The sequence below is a fragment of the Dermacentor silvarum genome, chromosome 1 (genome assembly GCF_013339745.2).
Source record: "Dermacentor silvarum isolate Dsil-2018 chromosome 1, BIME_Dsil_1.4, whole genome shotgun sequence".
Classification (NCBI taxonomy): domain Eukaryota; kingdom Metazoa; phylum Arthropoda; class Arachnida; order Ixodida; family Ixodidae; genus Dermacentor; species Dermacentor silvarum.
The window spans coordinates 252,901,542-252,914,564 of NC_051154.1; the positions used below are offsets into that span (position 1 = coordinate 252,901,542).

Below are 13,023 nucleotides of genomic sequence, written 5' to 3' on the forward strand. Positions count from 1 at the left end.
AATGGTCGTTCACCTTTCGCCGGCAGAGCTTTAGCGACAGCATAGCTTTCAGGCGGAGAGTCGGCTCCAGGGGATTGGCACAGCTTGTATTCATATTGGCAGCGCAGAATTGCGGAAAACACGCACACAACAAAAGGAAATATAAAAATTGGACGAATAGATACAGCACTAGTCACCTAGTCTAGGAGAAAAGATACAGCACTAGTGAAACCTTAACAGTTGAACCTTAAAGTCCAAGCGGGCGATTCCAGTGGTCACCGGCAGTGACTCGAATACGAGGCTCGCCTCGTGTCTATGCCTGCACTGGCTGCAGCATAGGCTCAGCTCCTTCAGCGCCGAAGCCTGAGCCAGCCATTCCTTGAAGGGAGGGCCAGGTTCGAGTGAGACCAAACTGCAGTCTACGCTGAGACAGGCGATGGCCGCGTTGGCTTCCAGGGCTCCTAGCAGTGCTCTCCCGGTGTCCAGCCTCGACTTCCCGTAGTCAATCTACAAAAACATTTAGAAATAAAACTCCAACATTAGGCGTTTAAACACGCGCATACCTCACGCCTTGCACACAACCGGCATATTATGCACTGCGAGAATAGTTTACTTTTTTAATTGATTTTCCTAGAATAATTACGAGCCGGAACTTTCATGCTATAGTGTGTGCGGGAACAGCAAGCATGGCGGTTCAGACAACGTGGGAACGATGGATAGCACACAGATTTGCCAGAATTTCGTCCATCCATTTTGAAACGCCTTTTGCATATGTATTATTTTCAACAAAAAATACACTGTTGAAACAATTAGCAAGAACGTACCCAGCCATAATCGCAGCACTATATTGCTTTCGTGCGTTTAGAAAAATATCCCTACTTGGAAATTCAGTAAGGTATAGCGTAACAACGCCCAAGTAACGTCTATAGCCACAGGCGTGAAGATTGAGCGAATCCGCATACGTTCCCACGGTAGGTGAGAAACCGCAACGCCCTCTTGCAATGTTTGTAGGAAACTCGACAGGCTTTTGTTGCGGCAGAGAGAGAGCTTTCGAAGCCAATATATTTAATTCAGCAGAGCAAACACTGACAAGTTAGCAACCAACACTCACGACTGCGAGAAGAAGCCACGGTTAATGTTGTACCCCGGTGAGCTTCCGGAAACACTGAAGGAAATTTACACGCGGGAAACATGTGTTGATTGACTTGCCATGCAAAAAAAAAGAAATTTGGTATTTCCGATATTTAATTAACGAGTTCTTACAGCTTCATACGAAATTCGACTAGATATCCTAACTTCATAGAGTGTGGTTAGCGAAAGTGCGATATACTTTCTGAGGTGTATACTCTACACGAATACAACTCGCAAACTAATTATGATCTCGGCAAAAATTGTAAACGTCATCATGCAGGCGTATGCGCAGTAATCTGTGTCCTCATATAAAGATCAAACTCATTCCATGTTCATACCGTTGAGGCTCTGATGACATCACGTGATGTGTTCTTGTGATATTTCGGTGGAGCGCAATACACTCTGAATAACCGCTGTGCTTACTTTTGAAGGTACTTATTACCGGTTAGTGCTTGTCTAGCTTTCAATTCATGCGCCACAAAAGATACACAAAATAGGCTCACGCATGTCTCCATTCTCCCACTGTATGAACAAGTTGCGGAAACAAGTGATGTTTAAAGCCTTGTTGATTTTTCCATGGTGCACTTCATACGCTTTCAGAAAACGCCCTTAATTCAATCTCACGTGTGGCCGACATAACTTTCTGACCATGGTCAGGAGACATGCTTCCTTTGCCTGCATTGTCAGGAGACTTGCCTCCTTTTGTCACATCTCGCGGGCATGTTTAAACATGTCTCATCAATGGAAATGAAACAAGAAACTGCTCAAGTGCGTTAAACGTGGCCGGTTTCATTGTCGCCATGTCTGCCTAGACTCCGGTCAAGTGGAACAATGATAGAACGTCTCGTGTTTCATGACTCTGCGCGCAAAACTTTTGCATGTTTTCGGCTGAGTCGGCAATCTTTCTCCTCGTTCATTGCGATGTCCACACTCTTGTTAGCACTCGCGATTCGTAGCCAAACGCACCGCCCGTAGCCTTGGAGTCTCGGCCGCCCTAAAAGCTTGCGCCACGTCGTTTAAACGGTGGTTTCGTTCGACATACATAGCCGAACTAAACACGGCGTTTTATGCTTAGCAGGCAACGGTGCGAAAGCGATGTAAGTGGATCCGTGGTCAAACCTCATTTTTCGTGCTTTGCTAGGTGACTGTCTTGAATCTGCGAAGAGTTCTACGAAAAGAAAATAATTCCTGCAATAATACTGTTCCATATATCTGTCTATCTATTAATGTTGGCATCTAACTGTTTTCCCGCCCACCTTGGTCACTGTGTAGTTCACGGTGGAAGGGTTTGGACATCGGGTTGCTGTGCTGAGGGAACAGAGTTTGTAACCGACCGTCCGGCCAACTTATCTCACTGAATATGTGGCAATGTGTAAACACGCACCACTCTTCAACCAACCTCTGTCCCGCCGACATGGGCCAGCGTAGACGCGACGCCGGGTGTGTAACGCCCTTCAATATAATTCTGTAACACCAACTTTGAGCACTGCGTGTGGGCCAATTGGTCTGTGCTGGTCTTCAACGAACTCGGGTTGCTGTGCTGAGGGAACAGGGTTTGTAAACCGACCGTCCGGCCAACTTATCTAACTGAATATGTGGCAATGTGTACACACGCGCCACTCTTCAACCAACCTCTGTCCCGCCGACATGGGCCAAGGTAGACGCGAGACCGGATATGTAACGCCCTTCAATATAATTCTTTAACACCAACTTGGAGCACTGCGTGTGGGCCAATTCGTCTGCACTGGTCTTCAATGAACCTCTTTGATGCCAACTAGAGTCACGTGCCAGCAGCCGGTGTGCCGCTCTACAATGGCAGGAAAAAACCTTTAAATTATCACACAGGCTGGACGCAACCGAAGCCATGTCACATGGTTGAGTCAATGACAGCAACCCGACGCTTTAACAAGCTGTGCCACAAATGCACTGGGTATACGCCGCTTTTCAATGAACGTCTTTTACGCCAACGCTTTAGCGAGCTGCGCCATTAATACACTGGACATGTGCCATTCTTAACTACGCCTCCCGTCAACTTGGATAACTGTGTATATGGTTCTGGCTGTGCGGCAAGCGAGGGAACTACCCTCGTATGCTGGGTAGCATACGAGGGTTTATAAGCCACGTGCCTGTTTTCCTAAGTCCACGCGTTATGTGATTCCGCTGGGCAAAAAACGGGGTTGCACATCCGCCCGCTATGGATTTCAGTGTCGCCGGCTAACACATAGTACTATACACAAATACCCAAGTTAGTAGTAAGTTAGTAGTACACATAAATACCCAAATTAGTAGACGGATTGATGGCCGTGGTTGTAGCACACATGGCAGTGCATCGCACGCGTAATGCGGAGCTTGTGGGTTCAGTCCCCACCGGGCACAAGTCATCTTCTAAAAGGCAAGCTTTCTATGTCTCACTGATTCCTCCGTGAGTGCCAAAAACGCACTGCAGGAAAGCCAACTTATACAATGGGAACTGAATCTGCGCACACAATAGAACAACGACACGCGACATACTTAACGTATAATACAACAGTTTACATTCGCAGTTGTGCCGATATGAGCAATAGAAACTGTAACGCCACGCTACCGAGACGAACTGAATGAATTCCGGCCGTCACAATCAATTTCCGGCCGTCACAATCAGTAGGCCCCGGGTGCAGCGGACGGCAGAAGAGGCTACCGTACGCGAACGTAAGGGCGAGCACGGTCGTGCCCTAAGGCCGATCCCGTGTATCGGCAACGGCAGAGTCTCTGGCTGTCTACCACAGCGATCACAAGGCAATACTGTGCAAGTGTAGAGCCGTCCGGGAAAGTGTGAGTGTGTGCTTGCAATCAAGGGTTATATGATCCAAAATAAAGGCTATGCAACTTAACGAAATGTGTTTTCATTAAACTTCAACGTTAAAAAAATACAATTCTAAACAAGCAATCTAATCACATATGCATCGTGTCGGGTCACTCAGCATTTCTTGGGTTCGTTGCGTGTTCGTTGGCTTTTGACGTTGACTTTGATTCAGTTTGCATGAGAGAAAGCTTCGCCTTCAACTATCTTTCTTTAAGAAAGGGGCTTAGATTTTTATCTACGTTCATTTCCACCACATTTATTCACTAGGTGCTACATTTCAATTTCAATCACAGCTTTTACACCTATGCTTTATTTGGCTTCATGGCCTGCTGGCGTTATATGGTTGTGATTAAAAAAAATAGAGCCATCTCTGTCTCCCGTCACGTTCATATATATATATATATATATATATAATCTTCCGCTATCCAAGCATGTCGCTATCCCGGGCACTCTTTTGACAAGCTATCGGGCCCGCCACACTTGCATCTGGTTTCAAATCGCACCAGGAAAGGGGGGTTCGCGAATCATTTGTAATTCATAAATTTCCTGCCGTCGCCTCTGGGATTACCGAAAACCCGGGCACATTATCAACCTCTTTCTCTACGAAATAGAGATTCATGTTCCTATCGTCCTCAGAAGAAACAGCTCATCTCTCGTCGCATCGTTCAGTGCAACGTCGCCAGATTAGCTATTCGCACACCCGACACACACGCGGAAGCTTCAACCGAAACAATTTTCTAGTTGCTGATGTGTCATTCTATTATATTTAACGTAGTACGAGCGATATTAACCAATCATTGCTGTCGCATTTTTGTTGTAACTTGGGTACACACCTTTCTTGCTAAGCTCTTTTGTAAACCCTTCCTTTGTTGCATTTGTTGCTCTACGAACCTGTCCATGCAATCATCCCGTGCTGCATTCTTAGCATGTTCGAGTGATGACTCGTCACGGTGCAAGAACCCTACAGCAAAAAGCTGTCTCCTGTGATGGCTGTTTGTCTTTCCCCCGACAGTTTCCTTGTTTTTTTTTTTAAACTTAAGTGTCATCTCATTGTAAACCCTGATCCTGTTCTGTATACGCTTCGTGACATTTGCTGCTCTGCGAACCTGTACAAAACTGTTCTTAGAACCGTGCCTTGGCGTAAAGACTTTTTTTCTTTAACGTATATGTTATCTTTTTGCAAGCCCTGTTCTTCATGTATACATATGGTTGGTTACATTTGCTGCTCTGAGAACTTGTAGATTACCTGTTCTTATAACCATGCCGTGGAGTAGAATTTTTTTTAAAATCACGTTTGACATGTGCGATGCTGATTTCACACGGCCGGTTTCACGTAACTTATAGCAACAATGTGTCGGGGGCTCACCTCCCCCCCCCCCCCCCCCTTATACTATGAAGGTATTCAAGCAAAACGCCTCACCGTTCCATGTATTCCCTCACGAAGGCCGGATCCCGGCCGAAACGTAGGAAATGATGTATGGTTCTTTTTGTACGTGTATCCTCAACGTACGAGTTTCCATATATACATATATATGTCAAATCTTCTGTTATTTCAGCCCTTTTGTGCTTCAAGTATGCGAAGTACTATTACGTGACTTTTGATGATGCGTCCACATTGCGCGCCGTTTTGGCGTGGTGGCAGTGGTCACGTTTGTAAGACTCGTATTATGCAGTGCTGTTGACAACTTCTATGCTCGTACTGCAGGCATCGAAGCTGGCACTCTCACAATTAAGTGTGCAGGATGCTCGTGCAGGTACATTTTACGGCGACTGAACGCGCAGGATTTGGCTGTGCAATATGTTGAAGATTTCCTTCTATAGAAGAGCCAGCCACCAGAGTACATTACAAGAAGCATGAGATTTAACATTCTTATCGCGAAAACGACACAGACAGGCAAGACAAGGCACTGCGTCATTCGGTTGTGCCGTATTTTCGGTAGAAAATAACACTGTCTCAAACATAATGCCACTGTTACAGCATATTCTTCAAAATAGGGTTTTAGTAATCGCTTTTCGCGCGCGGCATCTGGAAACCCACTGGACCAATTTTTTGACAAAAAATAAGTAAGGAAAACTAAACTGCTTGCCGCAAGTGAAGCTCAAATGAACAAAACAAAAAAAAAATGTACAGAAAAGGGTAGTAAACATGCGCTAGGTACGAAACATGCCCCTTGTGTAGCTATTTTTTCGCGCTTCGTTGGCAGTGTCTCGTGGCAACAAGGAGCATTTTGTACCTTTCTCTAAAACGAAACAACGCATGAAACTGATCTTTTTCTGCGATTTTACAAGCAATGCAGTCTTAACATGCGGTATTTGTTCGCAGTAGTATGGCGGCAGCAGGCGAAGGACCTCGCCTGTATAAGGACTGCGTGGAGCATTAATAATTTCTGACTGCCGTACCTCCTCGCACTAACAGCACACTGGGCCACAGTCGGCTTTGTGCGCGTAATGTCCCGTTTAAACACTACTCACGTTTATATAGAGATCGGTGATCCTGATCTTGGCAAGATTCTGCGCTTTGGCCACGCCTTCTGCAAGAGGATGCATCCACACCTCCTTCTCACCAGAGAGCGCCAGCAAATGACCGAGAGCTTCCCCGAGCATGTGTGAAGCAGATTCGCCAAGTTCGCATCGGCTCATGCGAAGGCCGGTTAGCGAATCGCTCGCTCCGATGTTCGCACACAGCATCCGTTCAAATTCAGTCTCGGCAGCGAACAGGTCGACGACCTGGAATAGCGTAACAATGCTTATTACACTTTAGTTGTTCAACAGCTGGTGATATCTATAAATGTGTACTTGTACGCGCATATGAATGTGATACGGCACTTGCCATTGACAAGAACGTTATATCAAAAGTTTTTTTTTCAAGATATGGCCATGTATACAGTCCTTGTGAAAGTTCAATGTTCAAGTGCATTACACCAGAAAGTTTAGTGAAAGTGGCAAAACGCCGTACAATCACTAGAAACAAAACTTAATTTCTGGAATTCCTTTTTTAATTGGTACAAAATTCCATTGATTTAATTGCGCAAAATATTTATGGGTTAAATTGTTTTTGTACGTAAGAGTTACGAAGTGGTCGCATGAGAAATTTTTCTTGCCTATAATATCACTATTGGATAAGCTCGGATATCCTGTACATAAATCAATGACGAGTCCTACGGAGCTTCTTGGTGTTTTTTGGGCTTTCTTTCATGCTTGGAAAAAGCTTTTCTATAGCACGTATTGAGCAGCAGAAACACTTTTCGAAAACTTTCTAGGATGGCCTACAATCTTCTTATTCACACTTTTGCTCTGAATATACTATTTAATCAAGTTGATTAATTTGTAATAAGTAATTGTGTAATTAGGTAAAATATGAAAAAAGTATATTGACTTGCTTCAACCAACGGCAAATATCATCTTGATTCTGTCCAGCCACTTGACACTTATATTTTAAAGTTATAGAACAAGTTACGGGAGACACATGGAATTTTCCAAAACAGAGTACCCGCCATTGTGCGCCGGTGGCGGCAACGCTCCGTACTTGTGTTTTTGTCACAATAGCGCTGCTTAAATCTCAGGGAAGATCACATCATTAGCCTCTGCGAGAGGTGCAAGTATTTTTTTTCCGTGGTCAGCAGCATGGAATGTACACACAGCAAATGTTGTGAAAGTGTAAATTCATTACTGCTTCGGCATTCTTGTTACAAATGGTAAAGCCTTCTTCACTGAGCAGGTATTCAGCACTACTATATAGTATTTTACATCTTCAAAGGATCCTTGGCCCCGCACTCTAAAACGAGCCTCGACTAAAAGCACTTCCTCCACTCCAAGTTGAGGAAGCGCCGCCCTTCGGCTAAGAAGGCGCAACTCTTCTCAAGAATTGCCATGTGGTGTTAATTGACGCAATGACTATTCCTGGCTTGGAGCGCCGCTATCATGGACTTCCTCGAGTCTAGGTGCAATGTTGAGTGTTGCCACGTTCTATAGTGCGGGGGTTATGCTTTGTCGCTGTATGCCCTCAGTCATGTTTTACATGGCACTCAACAGGGCGACGCGTAAGCCTTCTTATTTGCGTCGCCCTGTTGAGTGCCATAAGCCTTGTTAACGTAAGCCTTGTTATTTTGCGTCCTTCATTCTTTGCAGTAAACAAAGATCACTGATTTGTGCTGCAGTCAATTCAAGAACGAAATGTAATTTAGCACAACCTGTGAACTACTTACCTGTGAACAAATATGATATCTATAAAAACTGTTATTATAACACATGCCCCTATACATTTAGTTTGCGCCATGACTAGCATGGGACGCCTTTTGCTTGTTTAGAATGTCACAGAGGGACGGCTATATTTCGTTGTTGACTCGATATGTAGGGAATCAATGACAGGTTAATGGTTTGAGTTATTTATTAAAGCAAGCCTATTCCCAAGGTTAATGTAAATTAGGCATTCTACTTGTTTTATGACATCCAAATTCTATCATTTCCACGACACAGAGAGCAGGCTAACTGGTTTGTCAATTTCTAACACTTGACGTGGACTCAGGGCACAACAGTACACTAGCGATACATTCTAAAAGAGAAGACGTGAAATGAAATGTTCATGTGTTCTATTGGAAGGCTTATATAAAGGGGTGTATTAAAAACGAGCAAGCCATACCTCAAAACGCTCGATGCAGCTGTGTGTGTGCAGGAGAAGCAGCAAGGTCATGGCCGCGTATGCGAATACCACATCGTTCTGGTAGGTCTTCAGAAACTCGGACTCTCCGACACTGCCTATGGCATGCTTGCCTGGCATGACTTCGGTGATTTCGAAGTCCAGCAACCAGCTGACGTCGTTGACTTGCTCCAAGTGCCCTACTAGATGGCACACTGTGCACTGCGTCCTTGTCCACCGTAGAAGTATTGCCAGCCTTGCTCCACCGATGGCAGAGTGCAGTGGCTGCAGTCTGCTTGGCACTACCGGGAGTGTTGCCTGGACCTGCCGCTGGACGTGGTTGAAGAGGCTCTCAAGTTTGGAAGCTGCTTTTTCTTCCTGTGTCGGAGCTTTTCTGCCCTGCACGAAAGCAAGCGCATGGAAATGGACGCCGATCAGGCATTACCCACTGAAGTGAACGGCTATAGGCTCAACTAGTATCACCCAAAAAGGTCGAGACAACGTTCGTCAAGACTCTATGTATCACAGCCGTCTTTACTGATACGTGCCACCCGGTCACTCATCGACGCTAACTTCATGACGCATGCTTTGTGTGGCAACTTTGTTTTCTACAAATATGTATATTATGCAGCATAAGTATTTAGGCTGACGACTCTCATTTGCAACAACAGTTCGTTCTCGAAAGCTAACTTCCGGAAATTTTTTTCTTGGTGGATAAGGCGCTGCAAACTGCAGTGCGGAATTTCAAAGCTGTTGCAGTACTATGACATAACAGGTTTATAGTCCCTTTTACTTCAAGTCGCAAATCTGTTGTCGTTTCTACAATAGTGTGTTATAGAGACACATCTAAAAAGCATAATCACGCGGCAAATATCGTAGCGGTATACCTCGCATCGCCGGCCAAAAGATTGTTAAGTGATCGTTAACAGGATGAATAGGTAAAGTGGTAAGTTCGGAAACAAGCCAACACTCCTGTTTCCGCAATGCCATTAAACTGCCAATGAAAAAATGTACGGCGACCCCATCAGCACCAGCCCGTCGAGCGTATGCAGGGCCTTTCGGGCCTCGTAGATGGCGGATCATAGTACATAGACGCTAAGGTCAGTCAAGAGACCTTAACAATGGCTGCGAGTTGCCCATTGCTCTGGCCGAAACACGTCGTCATGGGCATTCTTGGACATTTTGTTGCCTGGTGACCATTTTCAACCATCACCGTTTATAAAAAGTTAGTTTTCGTTGGTCACAGTTTTGCTGCTGTCTGGTTCTTCGTAATTACTACAACGTGACAATATATAGCCTCATCTATATCTATAGTTAGAAAATGTGAGTTCCGAAAAAGCAAACCACTCGGTCTCCGCGACGTCACTAAATTGTCAATGCAAAAAAGGACGGCAGCACAGGCGTCAGCGCGTCTAGAGAGAGAGTCACTCTTCGGACCGCACACGAGGCGGATCATATTACACTGAGCATGTCGTCACACCCATTATTGCAAATTCTGACACTCTGGTGACAGGTGCGCATCGGCAAGCACTATGTTTTAATGTGACCAGCATTCCGGAAAAATTGGTAATTCATTACTCAAGTATTATTGCGCAACAAAAGACATGGACGTGAGAGAAGAACACACACCAAGCTCACACTTTTGCGCTTGGTGTGTGTTCTTCTCTCACGTCCGCGTCGTTTGTTGCGCAATAATACTTGAGTAACGTTTAATATTTTAACATCACGGACTTTCCGGGGCTATGTATGTGTGCATGTATGTATGTAACCACTTTACCCGCTCCCTGGGTAGTCCGTGGTGGATTGGCTAACGTACCAGGTGGCTGTGCTCAGGTAAGAGAGTTGCAAACTACTGACCATCAGACCAACTTGGCTCGCGGAATGTGTCAATGTGTACACACGTGCCACTCTTGAATGAACCTTTCTCACACCGACTTGGGTTACTGTAGCTGCGGGACTGGCTAAGTACTGTTGTTCGCCGAAACGTTTTGACGCGGGCTTGCAGCACTGGATATGTGCCACTTTGTACGTGCTTGTCTTCAATGAACATTTTTGATGTCAACTTAGGTCACTGGATACGTGCGAGTCACTGTGTGCCGCTGTTCAATAAACTTCTTTGACGCCAACTTCAGCGAATATATACGTATGTGCCACTGGGAATGTGCTGCTGTACGAGATTAAAGATATATCTTAAATTTATGTGACGCTGAGCGGAATCGAACCCACCTCATAAGGGTTCCTCAAGGACAGCAACCGGGCGCATTAGCAGGCTGCCCAGCAAATCCACCGGATATGTGCCGCTTTCAAAGAACGCCTTTCACGCCGACGCTTTAGCGAGCTGCGCCATGAATGCACTGGGTACGTGCTGCTTTTCAATCAACCTCTCGCCATCTTTGGTAACGGAGTATGTGCCACGCTGAGTGTGCGGCAATCGAGGAAACAATTGTCAGCGTTCGCACGCAATGGTGCGCCACGCTTTCCGCATCGGAGGCCCATGGGCGGACTTCTCGGCAGTGGCACTTGATGGCGCATCCAGACAGAACAGCGTTCGCTATGCATTTCGGAGGCAATCCGCACGCTTAGCGCTAGATGGCGCCGAGTGTTCTTAAGGAAGTGCGAAAGAGGAATCCCGCTGCAGCACACGCCTTATACAAACTCGTTCGTATACGATGGTAATACCTTGTATCGCTATATTGATTCAATGCTAAAGGCATTTGCGTGGACAGCCATCGTGAGATAAGCCATAGCCTCCTATATACTTTCTGTGCCCGCGCAATCACTCCGGGAGCGCCGTTCAACCTCCTCTCCTAACCTCCTCGCAGGTCACCCGCTAGGGGCGCTGCTACCCCAGAATAGTTCGCCAGCCGCCGTGCATGGTTAAAGGCGGGAAAAATTGCGTGTGCGCGTCTCCATTAGTGTCAAATCGAGACAATACCCATTTGCCTCGCTTGCCGACAGTTCGCTGGCTTGCTGAGCGATCACCACCTTCCTGCAGCAGTCCACGGCTGGGGAAAAATGCATTCTGCCTTCGATTGACGCGATGAGCTGCGGCACGTATTAAAGGACTGTGGCTATGAGACTGTCGGTGCCACATTGAGGACGTCTAGCAGCAGCGCAAATGAGAGCCTTCTGGCCGAAAAGAAGACATTGTGGTCACGAGTGAGTTGTGCTACTTTAAGTGGTTTGATAGGGCGTTTTGCGAGTTGATACCCAGTAGTATGGCGTATCGTTGTGACCTATATAGATGCAACTCGTACAGTAAGAGAAACGTCCCGGGCATCTCATTTCATGAAATTCCGAGCGATGAAGAACTTCCAGAGAAGTGGCTCCAAGTTTGAATGTGGCAAACGTGGAATGCGTCAGATACTTGCTGAGAGAGATGCACTTTGATTTGTTCTGACTAGAAAGCTCTCGTCTGACGCCGATGAATATTTTTGGGTGGTTGAGGAGGTCAGCTGGAAGCAGTAGCGCACCCAGGATCTCAGCCAGGGGGGGGGGGGGGTTGACAGTTTGCCAATACCATCTAAACAGCACTAATTTCGATTTCTTTCACAGGAGAGAGAGAGAGAGAAACGTTTATTATTGAAACAGTGTCCCGAGCGAGGCCCGGTATCACCCTGAGGTGGGAAGGTTCCTTAGTCCAGGAACCCTCTGGCTTCGGCTGCCCTCTTGGCCCTGGCGACGAGTTGTCGTTGGTCTTCCAGGTCCCCGAGGGCGGGGAAGACCAACGACAGGAAATTGTCAAAAAATGCGCTCTTTGCGAGTGTGCAGACGATTGCGCGTCTTACATCTTAGTTGCAGTACTCGAATGCGCAAGGAAAGAAAAGGGGTTAAACAAAAGGGGGGGGGGGGGTTAGGTCGGCCTCAGGGGGGGGGGGGGTTACAACCCCCGAATCCCCCCCCCCCCCCATCGGTGCGCCACTGGCTGGAAGCAACGATCAGACACACTCACGGGCAGTTTTGTGCGGAACAGAAAAGTCTCTGAAGACAGGCATTGCGTCAACATCGACAAACAGCAACGTGATGGACACGGAAGATAGCACATGCTCGTAGCTACGCCGGCAACTGAGCGTAAGTACTACGCCAGAACCATCCAAAAAAATTTCCCAAAGAGGCGACAGCAGCGCTGTTCAAGCACATTACAAGGCGCAAAGAAACGTTTCGTTCGCCAGAATGTGCAGCACTAGCGATGGTTGGCGGATACCTATCGAGAGCCGTTAAGCTGTTAATGAGCGGGTGTCTTGCAAAAAATGCCTCAGTTTGTTGACAAAGCCAAGCCCTCGGCGCCATCAGATTCTCTGATTAGGCTTGAAGACAGAAGCCGTCTGCTGTATCGGTCAGACGAACTCGTAGTTCTGCTGAACTCTTTGCACAAATAGGTTGAAGTAGTGCTCGCTAAGCTAAGAAATTTTACGCTGCCGCTGAGGGAGACTGC

General features: G+C 46.5%; 1 protein-coding gene across 1 annotated transcript; it reads right to left on the reverse strand.

Moving 5' to 3' along the window:
- Positions 1 to 201: 201 nt before the first annotated feature.
- Positions 202 to 11,609, reverse strand: LOC125942578 (uncharacterized). Its single transcript, XM_049660769.1, has 4 exons — positions 11,541 to 11,609; positions 8,592 to 8,987; positions 6,425 to 6,679; positions 202 to 486 (listed from the first exon to the last, which is right to left on the reverse strand). The coding sequence occupies exons 1-4, from the start codon at positions 11,607 to 11,609 to the stop codon at positions 202 to 204; spliced, it is 1,005 nt and encodes a 334-aa protein (XP_049516726.1).
- Positions 11,610 to 13,023: the final 1,414 nt, after the last annotated feature.

Excerpts from the sequence above, each read along its gene's own strand:
- LOC125942578 (XM_049660769.1), bottom strand. The coding sequence starts at position 11,609 with ATGCATTTTTCCCCAGCCGTGGACTGCTGCAGGAAGGTGGTGATCGCT. Across the intron at positions 8,988-11,540 it reads AGCAAGCCAGCGAACTGTCG|GGCAGAAAAGCTCCGACACA; the intron begins GCAAGCGAGGCA and ends GCTTTCGTGCAG. Across the intron at positions 487-6,424 it reads TCACCGATCTCTATATAAAC|ATTGACTACGGGAAGTCGAG; the intron begins GTGAGTAGTGTT and ends ATGTTTTTGTAG.